Source organism: Patagioenas fasciata, chromosome 6 (genome assembly GCF_037038585.1).
Source record: "Patagioenas fasciata isolate bPatFas1 chromosome 6, bPatFas1.hap1, whole genome shotgun sequence".
Classification (NCBI taxonomy): Eukaryota; Metazoa; Chordata; class Aves; order Columbiformes; family Columbidae; genus Patagioenas; species Patagioenas fasciata.
The window spans coordinates 26,961,053-26,973,869 of record NC_092525.1 but is presented as its reverse complement, the minus strand read 5'-3'; the positions used below and the strand labels follow the sequence as shown (position 1 = coordinate 26,973,869).

Sequence of the window (12,817 nt, the reverse complement as noted above, 5' to 3'; positions counted from 1 at the left end):
AACGGTGCAGACACAGTGACACCACCCCAGAGGGGCCAGGTGTTGCAAGGGGGTATCTGGGACAGGTTGACTCACCTCCTTTTGGTGACATAAGTTCTTGGAAAGAAAAGGAATAGCAGTGACCACTCTGGTCACAATGGCCAAGCAGCTAAACCCATCACCCTCTGAGTGGACACCCACCCAAGCCTCAGGGCTCTGCCCTTTTTTTGGTTAGCCGGGCAGTGGCACTGGCACAGGGGTTGCACCGAGGCTGCCTTGCAGTGCACAGGTTCCAGTTAACTCTGCAAGTTTATTTTAGCCTACAGTGAAATGTGGTAAATTCTGGTGTTTTCATGCATTGTGATGTAAACAAGGCATGCTTATTTATTGAAAACATGAATAGTGCTCTCACCATGCCTTTCTAAGTGTTTTAAGTGGGCCAGTGCATGTGCTGGGCATTTATCTGCATACCTTGTGCCTGCATCATGTGCAGTAATGACGTGTTTTCCTGATGTGTGCACATACTTGTGTGTTCGTAGCATCTGACGCGTCGGGCTGTAGCTCGGCAGTGCGCGGTGAGCCCGGCCCGCAGGCCTGAAGAGGCTGCGCGCTCAATCCCCCACACCTAGCTGCGCTCAGCAGTGACATCTCCCGGCGGTCAGGTTTTCCCCCCACAAGACGAGTACGCAGACCCGCCCGCTCCCGCCCCGCCTCCCTCCCCAGGAAAAGCGGCGGGCGGCAGCGAGTGCCTCGGCTCAGCCCGCCTGTGAGGCCTGACTGGGCCCGTGAGGCCGGGAGTCCCCGCCCAGCGGCTCACCGCCCCTCGGCTCGTCCCGGTCCGGCCGCTGTCCCGGCTCCCGGTTCCGCCGGCCCCTCGCCCGGCGCCGCCTGCAGGAACCGTCGCCATTTTGTGACGGGAGCCGGCGGGGCCGGCCCGGCCGTAGCGGTACGTGAGGCGGCGTCCCTGCGCCGGCGGGGAGGAGGAGGAGGTGGGTCCGGGCTCCGCCTCGCAGCGGGGGTGCGAGCAGGGTGGCGGGGGAGGCTGGCGGACAGAAGCGGGTCCGCGCTGTCTTGATCTCGCCTGGGGTGTGTAGCTGCTGCCGTAGAGGAGAACTGGGACAGGCGGGGAGGAGAGGGCCGAGCCACTCAGGAGCCCAGCGGGCAGGGCCGGCCCAGCGCGGTCACCGCGGGCGGCAGGACGGGACCCCGAGGAGCCTGTCGGGAGTGTCAGCCCGGCTCTTCCCGGAAGCGCGGGGGGCGCCCCGCACCTGAGGGGTTTCTGAGCTTGTGAGGAGGTTTGTTGTGGGCAGTTCTCATTAGGTGCGAGTGATTAAGTGGTGCAGTCTGGCTTGTGAGCCCTCCGCCCAGGCAGCTCGTCCCGCCCACAGAGCTGGTCTGGGCGGGAGCCGCCTGCCCCGACTGCTTTGAGTTGGGCACAACAAAAGCCGTCTGTAAGCACAGGGGTGGCTTTGGGTATTTTTAGAAAGCTGATGCAAAAAGATTGCCAGAGACTGGTATGCACAGAATAAAATTACGGGATTTTGTGTACTTTGTTTACCGATTGTAACATACCAAACAATTGGTGAGAACATCTGACACTTTCAGAGGCAATTACCAAAAGTTTCAGAATATGGAAGTTATGGTTATTTATGAACACTTAATTTAGCTTCCTTGTATTACAGTAGAGACTTGGCAAATGGACCATGTAGGTCGTTGCTCTTTCTTTGAGACCCTGAATAAAAAGAGCTTGACTCTAAACAGATCTCAAAGTTCACAGCCTTCTTAAATTTGGGTGGATTTTGAGAAGTACAATAAAACGAGTGGGTTTGGGTGGCTCCTGTACTAAATCTCACACCCTTTTCAAAATTGATGATTTTGTTTGTTTTCGTAGCTTGCAAAAATGCATGTCATCTTAGAAACAACTAAACTCTCCAAGGATTTGAATATGACTGACTCTCAAAATAGATGAATTTTCTGACAGTGAAAAATCCAAGTTTTTATTCAGCTATAAATGTATAATACTGAAAACTAGCGGTATATGCATCTCTCTGTATTGTTCCAAATTATTGTTCCACTGTTACTTCAAAGTACTGCTTTGCAATGCATCAACGCTGTTAAGACCAAGAGAATTTTTAAACAAGGCAGTTTGTAGGTCTTCTCAGGGTATTAAAGTTGATTTCTAGGCTTGCAAATGTATTTTTCCCTAGATTTTGGGAGTTTTGTGTATGTGGTGACAGTAAAATGTGTAATACCTTGCTTAATGGTGGTAGTTTCTAACAACTGTAACAATTTTATTTCCAGTGTACTGAAGCATGTTTTTACCAAGATCTGTTAAAGTTAAGAGAACTGCTGATGATGACAAAAGTTGTACAGCTAAGAAAAATAAATTGTCTTCTGGAGGATCTTTGCTGGAGGAGACCACCGAGTTCCAAGACTGTAAGTCAGGTAGAACAGAAACTTCTGCTTCAAGATGCAATTTGAATGAAGTTGTAAAAGAAAGCACAGAGCCTGTACCTGGAGGTCTTGGTGTTGCTAACACAACTTTGGGAACGGACAACCAAAATACTGATGAAGACAGCTCTTCAGAAGAACCCATTAAATCCTTCAGCAAATCTCAGCGTTGGGCAGAACCTGGAGAACCTGTATGTGTTGTGTGTGGTCGTTATGGAGAGTATATCTGTGATAAAACAGATGAAGATGTTTGTAGCTTGGAATGTAAAGCCAAACACCTTCTACAACATCAAGAAAAGGAAAAAAAGCTAAAAACTGATCAACTCACAAAAGCAGAAACTCAAGCAGAAACTCACCTGCTTAATACACCTTATTTCTACAAAGATCATTCCTTTATTTTAGGTTTGCGAGATGAGCAGATTGAGGACCTTAATCTGCAGTTAGGTATTGCTGTCCAGGGCCAGCACGTTCCAAGACCAATTATAGAGTTTGAACACTGTGGTTTTCCTGAAACTTTAAACCATAATTTAAAGAATTCTGGCTATGAAGTCCCGACTCCCATCCAAATGCAAATGATCCCCGTTGGACTACTAGGGAGGGATATTGTGGCTAGTGCAGACACCGGCTCGGGAAAAACAGCTGCCTTCCTACTCCCTGTTATTATGAAGGTTTTGAAAGAGGTAATGAAACTTCGTGTGTTTGAAGAAAGTGGTTTGCAACTTTGTCTCTTGGATTCCCAGTATAACTGAGAATGTGATTGCATGGGTTTTAATTGACATTCAGTGATTTGTTCTACTTTTGGAGCATTGTTTCTCAGGGGGAGGTGCTGATTACATTTAATGACTTTGAATGTTTTTCCGCTTTGGTCAGGAGATAGAACAACTCTATTAATACTACCTAGTGTACCGTTTCTCCTTGTTAAAAAGGGTAACTTAATTCTGTGGTAAATTTCCTACCTGAATTAAAATAGCAAGCAAAAGTAATTGCAGGCACTCTTTTAGTATTTGTTCCTATATCTTGATAATTCAGATGGCCAAAAGGGATTTTTTGGCATTTGTGTACTTTCAGAGAGTCATTTCTGTTGGAGTATGTTCAGCTGACCATCAAATAACTACAGGAATTTGGGATTATATAATTTCTGAAATCCTTGAGTTATATAGTCTCTCCTTTGGTACTGTGGGAAAAAGCAATTAAGAGAACTTTAGCTTTGTAAAGAACATGAATGTGTGATGAGAAGTAATGGCAAACAGTATACTGTACATGTGTGTGCTTCAGTATTGCTTTTTGCTTTAACAGTTTTATTCAGAAAGGGATGAATAAGAATATATTCGAAAATTTTGGATCTGATTCTAGTTGATGTTTGAGACTGTTTAGATGCCTTTATAAGGTAAACTAACATACACACATGTATTTATTTTTTTCAATGATTTTTTTCAAATGAATAAAGATTATTTAAGTGACTCTTTTAAAGTGCGATAGCATTAGTTTTAAGAATGGAATTATTATATGGGAACATTTAAGAACAGGAGTATTACAGCCCAGTACCTCTTCTGTCTGATTGTCTTTTAAGTCTGCAAGACAGTTAAATGCTTACAATAACATGCACAAAATTGGAGCCTCAATGAATAATATTTCTCTACATGATCTTATTCTTCATCTCCAGGTTACAAGTTAATGTATACATCACAAAATTTTGTTGTTGAAAAAAATTTTCATTTTTAACATGAAAGGAGATGACATGTTAAGAGCATAGGGGTAATCTGGTTATGAAATGTTTGACAGTTCCTGGCTTCTCCACATCTACGTAAATACCTGCTTTTGTGGCAGTAAGTTGTTCAGTTAAACACTGTTGCTCAGTTGAAAATTACTCAAAAAGCCTTTCTTGACAGAAGTGTTTAACAATGTAGTTCCTTTAATGATACAGTGGGATAGGAACAACTTCATACTGTTGGTCACTTGTAAATATTCCAGTTAAAGACCAGAAAGAAACACAGAAACACATACCACCCAGAAAACTGTTGAGTTCGTGATTGTAGTACCAGTATATAAGAGAGCTTTATTTGCTGAAATGGTGATCAGTATTACTGAAATAATGCACCTTGGAGCTAGACCGTTTTTCTACCTTTCCCCTTGGCCCCCTGTTTTACCTTATGTACATTTTATTTTGTTAGTATGTGTTAACTGGAATCAGGAATCTATGCTAATCTGAGAGGAATTACTACCAGTAGTTTTTTGTCTTCTGGATTGCAGAAGTATCAGAGCTGGTAATTTCTTTGAAGGTCCATATATATAAGGAACAAAAGACAAATTAAGACTGTACGACTTTAATGATTCATCTCTACCTGGCTGACTAATAGCGGGTCAGAAGGGTTTTTGATTTTGTTTTTGAATTTCAAAGACACATGTTTTTGCTGTATAAAGTTCTTATCACTGCTTATCTTCTCTGGCTAATACCTAATGTTTTTACTTAGTGATGTGCAAGGCAGTAAAGGGAAATAGTCTGTTCCTGTAATACCAAGACTTCTAAACCTCTTTTTAATGACTCTAGATTCAACTATCATCCTGTGTTTTGAGTTCATGTGGGATTTATTCTGAATATCTGTTATAGATTAAGTGCAATAACTAAAATAGAAAAAAAAACAATCTTTCTTGGGTGTTTTTCATTGTCAGGAAGGTATTCTCACAGTGTATTTAACACATACATTGATTTTTTGTTTTCAAAAGTTGAGTAATTGAGGGATAGACTTCCCTGGCCTGTTAAAGGTGTAATCCTTCTGTCTTCACATAGAAAGGGTATTAGCAATCCAGTTGTATCCACAGTAGCTGGAAGATTTTAATCTTGAAATATTTTTGTCTAAATAATAAGGCAGTTCCATGTTTAATAGATTTCCCCTGCTCTTTCTAGGCTGAAACTCCATCTGCCCTTATTTTGGCACCAACAAGGGAGTTAGCAATTCAGATAGAGAGACAAGCCAAAGAACTGATGGCTGGTTTACCAAACATGAGAACAGTTCTCCTAGTGGGAGGTTTACCACTGCCACCACAGCTCCATCGTCTCAAACAGAGTGTTAAGGTAAGGACTATGACCTGGAAAGATCCTGCAGAGAGTTTCGTTTTCATGGCATTCACAGAAAAATTATACTGTTGACGTGTGGACACACAAAGATGTGTTTTTCCTAAGTCTAAACTACTAAAATATTGTTAGCCCTTGAAAACTTCAAAGTTTTTTTTTTTTTCTTTAAATGTTTTGATTTCTGCTTAAACATATAATAGCTTTTTTGGTTTTGAAAAAGTTTTACACATGATACTGCTGCTTTCAAAGGCTGAAAGAAGCCATTTTTTAGACAAGGAGTTATAGTTTATAGCAAAGATAGTTTGTTTTTAATGCAGATTACATTGCTTATGTTTAGACGCTTCCATTAGAGTTCTAAAAGGTCCATTTCCCTTTTGAGGTTTCATAGTATATTAAGTTATCTATAAATATTTTAGGACTTACTTGAATGTAAGTAATTTCACCAGTTAGTGCCCTTCTCACCTGCGTGCTGTAACTTTACAGTTTTTCTAGGACAGTCATCTGTCTTGTAATGGAATTTCTAACTGCTCTTATTTGTTTGTTTGTTTTTGTCTTTTGTTAGATTATAATAGCAACACCTGGAAGACTTCTTGAGATTTTAAAGCAAAGTTCTGTTCAACTGCATGGCATAAAAATTGTAGTGGTGGATGAAGTAAGTTTCTGGTTATTGGAGCTATATTGCCTATACAGAGGTCCTTGAAGAGCCAGTGTGGGTGCCTAATCAAATTAATTAAGCATACAGAGTGTTCATTATAAAGATAAAATATATTTTTAAAGAGAAAAATTATTTTTAACACAATTTGAAATGCATTTGAACAATGCATGTTCTATTGTCTATAAAAGCCTTAAATACCTGACAAGGTAATGCTGCTAGACCAGTGTGAACCATTCATTTTTAATTTTCTCACCTGGCATTTCTTCTGACTGAAAATACTCCAGCATTTGGATTATTACATGCCAATCATACACATTATGGTTCTTCTCTCAATTCAAGTTCAGGATTCTGCTGTTTATGGAAAAATCTGTTACAAATGTAATATTTTTCACTTAGGTGGATACCATGTTAAAAATGGGTTTCCAGCAGCAAGTGTTGGATATTTTGGAAGACATCTCTCACGATCATCAAACCATACTGGTGTCAGCCACGATTCCAGTGGGCATCGAACACTTGGCAAATCAGCTTCTACACAATTTTGTAAGAATAACAATTGGAGAAAAGAATCTGCCATGTTCCAATGTTCGCCAAATTATCTTGTGGGTAGAAGAACCATCTAAAAAGAAAAAGCTGTTTGAAATACTAAATGTAAGTGTAGTGTGTTTTTTGTAAAAACAACTTATAAAATTATTAATGTCTTTACACATCTGTCAGGTTCTTGTCTTTAATTCTCATCTGTGTGTAGTGAAGAGATGGCGTGAGGTCAAGTATATAACTGCAGTGTAACTAGTTCAGTAGTTCTGCAGCATAGGAGCTTTAATGGCAATTTCAGGGTTTACTCCACCCCCGTGACTCACACCTCATCCTGTGCAGGAGCAAACTAGATTCTTGTGCTGGGATCCAAGTTAAAAATGTTGTTTTGTTGTTTTTTTTTTTTTTTTTTTTTTTTTTTTTGTGTGTGTGTGTGATTCACAGTATGGCATCCCAAAGATTTGTAATGGTCATCTGTGAGTGGTAGAGGAACAGGACTTTCTTAAACTGTTATAGCTGCTTTATGGCCTGGGAGTGGTTTGTCACTTTAAAACTCAGTAAAGAAAACTAATTTAGTTATTTCTTTTCTTTATACGAATAGTAAGACATATCTTTTATGAGTACTTTTGGGGGAAATTTTGGCATCTTGGCTGAGGTTATCCAATAAGAAAATAAGAATCTTTAACTGAACCTCAGAACTTAAATAAATCCTGAATTATTATGTAACATTTAAAGAAATAAAATAAGGCTTCTGACTTCCAAAAAAAGCATATATTGATATAAACTTAGGTTGTGAGTCTACAAATCATTATATGTTTATTATGTACAGACTGGTATAGTTTCATGGCTGGTATCTTGTTCCTTCTTATCTAGAGTCTAAGAACATTTGTTCATCTGAAAGTGTTGTTAATATTAGAGAAAGTGAGCAGAATAAATTGAATCCAAGTTGCTGATAATGAGCAGCAAACTGTTGTAATACCTTCTTACACAAACTGTTTGATTTTACAGGATAAGAAACTCTTCAAGCCTCCAGTGTTGGTGTTTGTGGATTGTAAACTAGGAGCAGATCTGTTGAGTGATGCTGTTCATAAGATTACAGGATTGCAGTGTACAGCTATGCATTCTGAAAAGTCTCAGGTGGAAAGAACAGACATATTACAGGTTTGTGCCTCCTAAAGTTATGGAGGTTTTGATAGATTTAAGTGGCCTTTTTTTTTTTTTTTTTTTTTTTCCAAGGTGGCTTCATTTGAATGAGTTAAGTCATAATTTACTGCTTTTCTGCAGTAAAACCTGGACTGTTACTGGAGGAGCAGACAGACAGATGGGACCAAGCAAAACTGTAGATACTAATGCTATTTTAAACTCAAATAAATACTGGAAACTATTTCATAGGTTATTTGCTTTGGAATGGGAATTTAAATTTGCATTTAACTTGAATTGATTTTTTTTTTTAAATTAAAATTGTGGCTTTGGTCTCTCTTTAATTACCTCTGTGAACTATATTCCTATTTAAATCAAGAATACAGGGGCGGAGCATTCTCTCTTCTGCAACAGAATAATCCCACTGGGTGTGTTCTTACACTGTATAACTAACCCTAGCCTGTGCGTGGAGAGTTTCAAAATACAACTAAGGAAAAAAGAATTAATTGTTGTTTATTCCTCGCTCGCAGGGATTACTTCAAGAGAAGTATGAAGTTATAGTAAGTACTGGAGTCCTTGGACGAGGGCTTGACCTTGTCAATGTCAAACTGGTAGTAAATTTTGATATGCCTTCAAGTATGGATGAATATGTACATCAGGTAAATAAACAAATTGCTAAAGCATTGTTTGAAAAGAGTACTGAAATATGACACCCACCTATGGAAATTTAGATGTAGACATAAAGAATATTTTTCTCTCCAGAATATTGTTTTTATAGGAGAGAAAGGTGCTGAATCTCTCTTCTGTAAGTCTCTTATGTATATTACTAATACCTATAACACTGTTCTTGTATCTCCCATATAAATTACTAAAACCTAGACGAGTGGTTTTATATCAATTATGTTTGCAGTATTATTCTTCTTGGTTTGTATTCTCTTGTATCATTTTGTGTCCATGGAAAGCAAAGTTTACCATGTTTTGACTATCTGTGTGAAGAAGGGCCAAATACCCCTCTTTGTGCTGCAGCTCATCTGCAGTGTGGGATGTGCACATAACGCAATTAGGAAACCAGGTGTGAACTCGCTTTTCATTCCATCTTCCTACTCCAGTATCTCCTCTGATTTTTTTGCTGAGGATTTCTTGCTTTAAAAAAGATGATGTGTGGGCTGTGCATGTGTGTGTCTATTTATGTATACATACACACACCCCAACCCAAGGTTGGCTAGCAGATTGAAAGAACTAATAATTACCCTCTTTTTGGCACTTCAGAAGCTGTGGTAATCTACTCCTGTGTCCAGTTTTGAGACCATCACAACAAGAAAAGACAACAAACTGCAGGGTCCAGGCAAAGTCTGGGGCCTGCCAAATGTGATGTGTGGAGAGAGGCAGAAGGAACAAGGCTTGTTTGGGCTGGAGTAGAGGTTTAATTGCTGTCTTCTGTCTGGTGATGGGTGGTTAAAGAGTAGACAGAGCCAGGCTCTTGTTGGAGATGCACAGTGAAAGGATGAGAGCAAACAGTCACAACTTGCTCCAAGGGAGGTTCTTCTGGCCTCGTAACAGGGAAAAATGTTTTGCCTAGGAGAGTGGTCAGGCAGTGGAACAGGCTGCCCAGAGAGGTGGTGGGATCTGTAAGCTTGGAAGTGCTTGAAACTCCATAGGATAAGGCCTGGAGTGAGCTGATCTAACTTTGGAGTTAGCCCTGTTCTGAACTGCTGGGAAGGACCTCTGGAAGTATCCAGTCTCGTAACTCCTGAAGTATTCTGTGTCACTAACTGCACTACATCTCTCTGGTTTTTAATTGTCTTTCTGCTAAAGTTTCAGGCAAGTAATAAGTAAATAAAAATGGTCTTTCCTAGCATCAAAACTATACCATTATTAGTGTACTATCTCTGCTGTCTCTTCCAAAATAGAAAGTCTTTGTAGATTCTTTTCTAATTTGTTTGAGCACTTTGGATAATACTGAGAAATAATTTAAAGTTACTAGAACATTGAAAGGACTTTTTAAAGGTCATGCTTGTACATATTGTGCTTGATACAAGATAAATATATGTAGCATTGCTGTAACGAGCATTTTTTAAAAAACATTTTGTTCGAACCAGATTTACTGTAAGCCTTTGCCCATGGGCTGTATCATATATCTCAGCATCAATATTGAACTTCTGGTATGTCCCAGAAACAAGTGGTAATTTTAGATGTGTTTAAACTGAAGCTTCAGATCTACATTTCCTGAATTCAGGAAGTTTATTAAAACTTTGTGCTTCGAGGATGAGATAAAAAGATTCGGCCTTGTCATTTTGGTTAGTTGCTGTTCTGTAACAGAAAATGAACTTTAAGGATATATGAAGGATTTCCCTTTAATATTGCTACCTTAAAATGAGTTTTTGCATTTTCAGGTTGGAAGAGCAGGAAGGTTGGGTTACAGTGGAACTGCAATTACTTTTATTAATAACAACAGCAAGAAGCTCTTTTGGGATGTTGTGAAGAGAGTAAAACCAACGGGCACCATTCTTCCCCCACAGCTGCTTAATTCCCCATATCTTCATGACCAAAAAAGAAGGGAACAACAGAGACTTAAACAATTACAGAATAGCCTTGTAACAGGAGATAATATTACGGACATTATTAGAAAACACGACAAAAATAATTATCAGAGGTAATAAAGATATGTTTATAGTTATGTAATTATAATGAAAGTGTGATTAAAAATAAATGTGGAATTATGTTGCTTTGTATGTTGCCTTTTTAAAAGAAGTTAATATATTCATTTTTTTGAGGAGTCTCATTTTTATTTCATTCATTTTGAAATACAGACTGTTGCGGGCTTGAATTACAGTCAGGCCTAGTAAAAATAATCCATGTAACCCTTTTTCAAAACCGGTAGTCTTTGGCGTTGCTTGCAACATAAGCTGAGATAGTATTATTTGTTTTAATATTTCTGAATAATCATTTCAGACTTCTGTGAAACACAACTCTTTGTGTCCTTTACAAAGGACACCCTAAAAAACAAAAAAAAAAAGACAAAAAAAAAGACAACAGGTCTCTGAAAACAAGCTTCAATTTCTTCCTGTTAGTTTACATAAAAGCTTCCACAGGGAACATTTCTCTGAATCCTCAGTATGTTCTCTGGGGGTTTCTTGTGAACATATATGCAAGTTTTGTTGGTAAACAGTACTGAAAGATTAGTTTTGCCTTTATTGCCTGTGAACCACTTAAAAGTCCGGCTCAAGCACTTTGCAACAGCAGAAATAGTAGTATAACTTCATTGTAGAGAAATAAAATAAGACACATAAGTTAAAATTAGAAGTTGTGTTCTTATTTAATTAAACTAATAGTATTTACTTGTTTACTACTCATTTAAGCGTAACTTGCTGTGCTGTGACACCAGATGCTATTTCAATTTTTTAGGAAATGAGGACAAAACCATATTAAGGTAGTGTTGCACAATTTAACATCTGAAGTCTGAGACAGGTTGTAATCAAAACTTTTTTTGTGTTTTTTAAATTTTAGGCTGAGGCTTGGGAAATAAGTTTCATCAGACCTTTTGTGCTGCTGTGATGCATCATCCCTTTTTGGCAGACAGATGTCCCAGGTAGTTAGAAGTTAACCCTGTGCATTGTCTGCTCTTTGGCCAAAGGACAGCAATACGATAGAACGACTTAGTTTGGTAGCAAACTAATTTTTAAAAGCTGAATTTAGTAGCTGATTTTTTTTTTTCCGCAACTAGAAACGAAGTCTTACTTGCTGCAAGGGAGCTGATGGTGCCAGGGGTTCTTTAATAATAACAGATTTATATAGTTATTAATGACAGAATCCTGCTATGAATTCTGCTAATCTGAAACATATTTATTATGATTTATTCTACTATTTTCTATTCACTGTTGCTACTACTACAACATAATCTGGTACAGGGAAAAACTCAAGTTTTTAACTTGCTTTTCCTCCCCCCACCATACTTTTTCTTTCGTCTTTCTCTGCTGCACTTTTTTTTTAAACTTTCTCATATTAGCTTAGTAGTACAGTAGGTGTTACAAAACGCACACATCCTTAGAAAGAGACCGGTTTTTATGTCTTGTGGAGATTTCGTGAAGCGGTGTTTGATAATCTTTTCCATCCTGCAGTCCTCACTCTTCTCAACACTCCCGATTTCTCTGATGGGAGGGCTGAGAAGCGCTGCGTTCTGAGCGCTGCTCGCCGCCGCCTGCCGAGCAGCTCCCTGTAGCGGGCCGGCTCTGTTCGCGAACGGGCTCATCGGCCGCAGGCTGGCGGCGGCGGGGCAGCCCTGCAGGGCAGGAAACGCCTCGCTCAGGAGGGCGCTGGGGCCGGGCAACAGGCCGCGGTGCTGGGAGCGGCCTCGGAACCGCTGGGGCGCTCTGGGCTCGAGGGCGGCTCCGGCAGTGCCGGGCCCGCCCGTTCTGACGCGGTGTCCGCGGGAGCCAATCCCCGCGGGCCCGGCGCATTCAAACGGGGCAGGGAGTGAGCGCGAGGGCTGGCCGGAGCGGCGCGAGGGCGGCGGTTGGGGAGCGGCCGCTGTGAGGTGAGGGGTCCGGGCGGGGGGCGGGTGTCCCTGCGGCTGCTCGCCGCACGTTGTCTGGGTCGGTAGTGTGGGGCGGTGGGCTCCGGAGGTCTTGCCCCGCCAAGTCCCCTCAGGTCAGTCGCTGCTCTCGCCTTCTCCCTGCGGGCGGGCTCCGCCACCCGGCGGGGCCCAGGGGCATCTGGAGCGCCACGGTCGTAAAACGGATCTGTGGCTGTGCTGAGAGTCTTAGGCGGTCTCGCCTGTGGGTTTGCTGAGGGATGGTAAATATATCGATTTCTTCTCAGCTTTGAACACTTGGGTTTCATCTCTAATTAGCATTTGTAATCGATTAAAAATGAGGAACAAGTGTACTTTTAACAAGTCTTGAACCTTATTTTAAAATGAAGGAGATTTTAATGGAGAGATTAAGGGTTTCTACAGAAAAGCTTTGTGAATATTTGTGAGGCACAGCTAT

General features: G+C 40.6%; 2 protein-coding genes across 15 annotated transcripts in view; both read left to right on the top strand.

Moving 5' to 3' along the window:
* Positions 1–10,561, top strand: part of DDX59 (DEAD-box helicase 59) — a 28,422-nt gene extending 17,861 nt beyond the window's left edge. For 3 of the 7 annotated variants that reach the window (XM_071810330.1, XM_065842668.2, XM_065842671.2), the window contains 7 exons: positions 2,281–3,110; positions 5,336–5,503; positions 6,066–6,155; positions 6,555–6,806; positions 7,698–7,850; positions 8,360–8,488; positions 10,223–10,561. In XM_071810330.1, the coding sequence (XP_071666431.1) occupies positions 2,292–3,110; positions 5,336–5,503; positions 6,066–6,155; positions 6,555–6,806; positions 7,698–7,850; positions 8,360–8,488; positions 10,223–10,486 (1,875 nt within the window). In that variant the 5' untranslated portion in view covers positions 2,281–2,291 and the 3' untranslated portion in view covers positions 10,487–10,561. Of the gene's footprint in view, positions 1–785; positions 969–992; positions 1,066–1,145; positions 1,275–2,280; positions 3,111–5,335; positions 5,504–6,065; positions 6,156–6,554; positions 6,807–7,697; positions 7,851–8,359; positions 8,489–10,222 lie in introns of those variants that run through there. The other 4 variants (XM_065842669.2, XM_065842667.2, XM_065842672.2 and 1 more) reach the window with 4 other exon arrangements.
* A 282-nt stretch (positions 10,562–10,843) lies between these two features.
* The window catches only part of KIF14 (kinesin family member 14), a 38,911-nt gene continuing 36,937 nt past the window's right edge, over positions 10,844–12,817 (top strand). For 5 of the 8 annotated variants that reach the window (XR_011739770.1, XR_010651659.2, XR_011739768.1 and 2 more), the window contains exon 1: positions 10,846–12,363. The gene's annotated coding sequence lies outside the window, so the exon portion shown is untranslated. Of the gene's footprint in view, positions 12,364–12,452; positions 12,477–12,817 lie in introns of those variants that run through there. The other 3 variants (XM_071810327.1, XM_071810326.1, XM_071810325.1) reach the window with 3 other exon arrangements.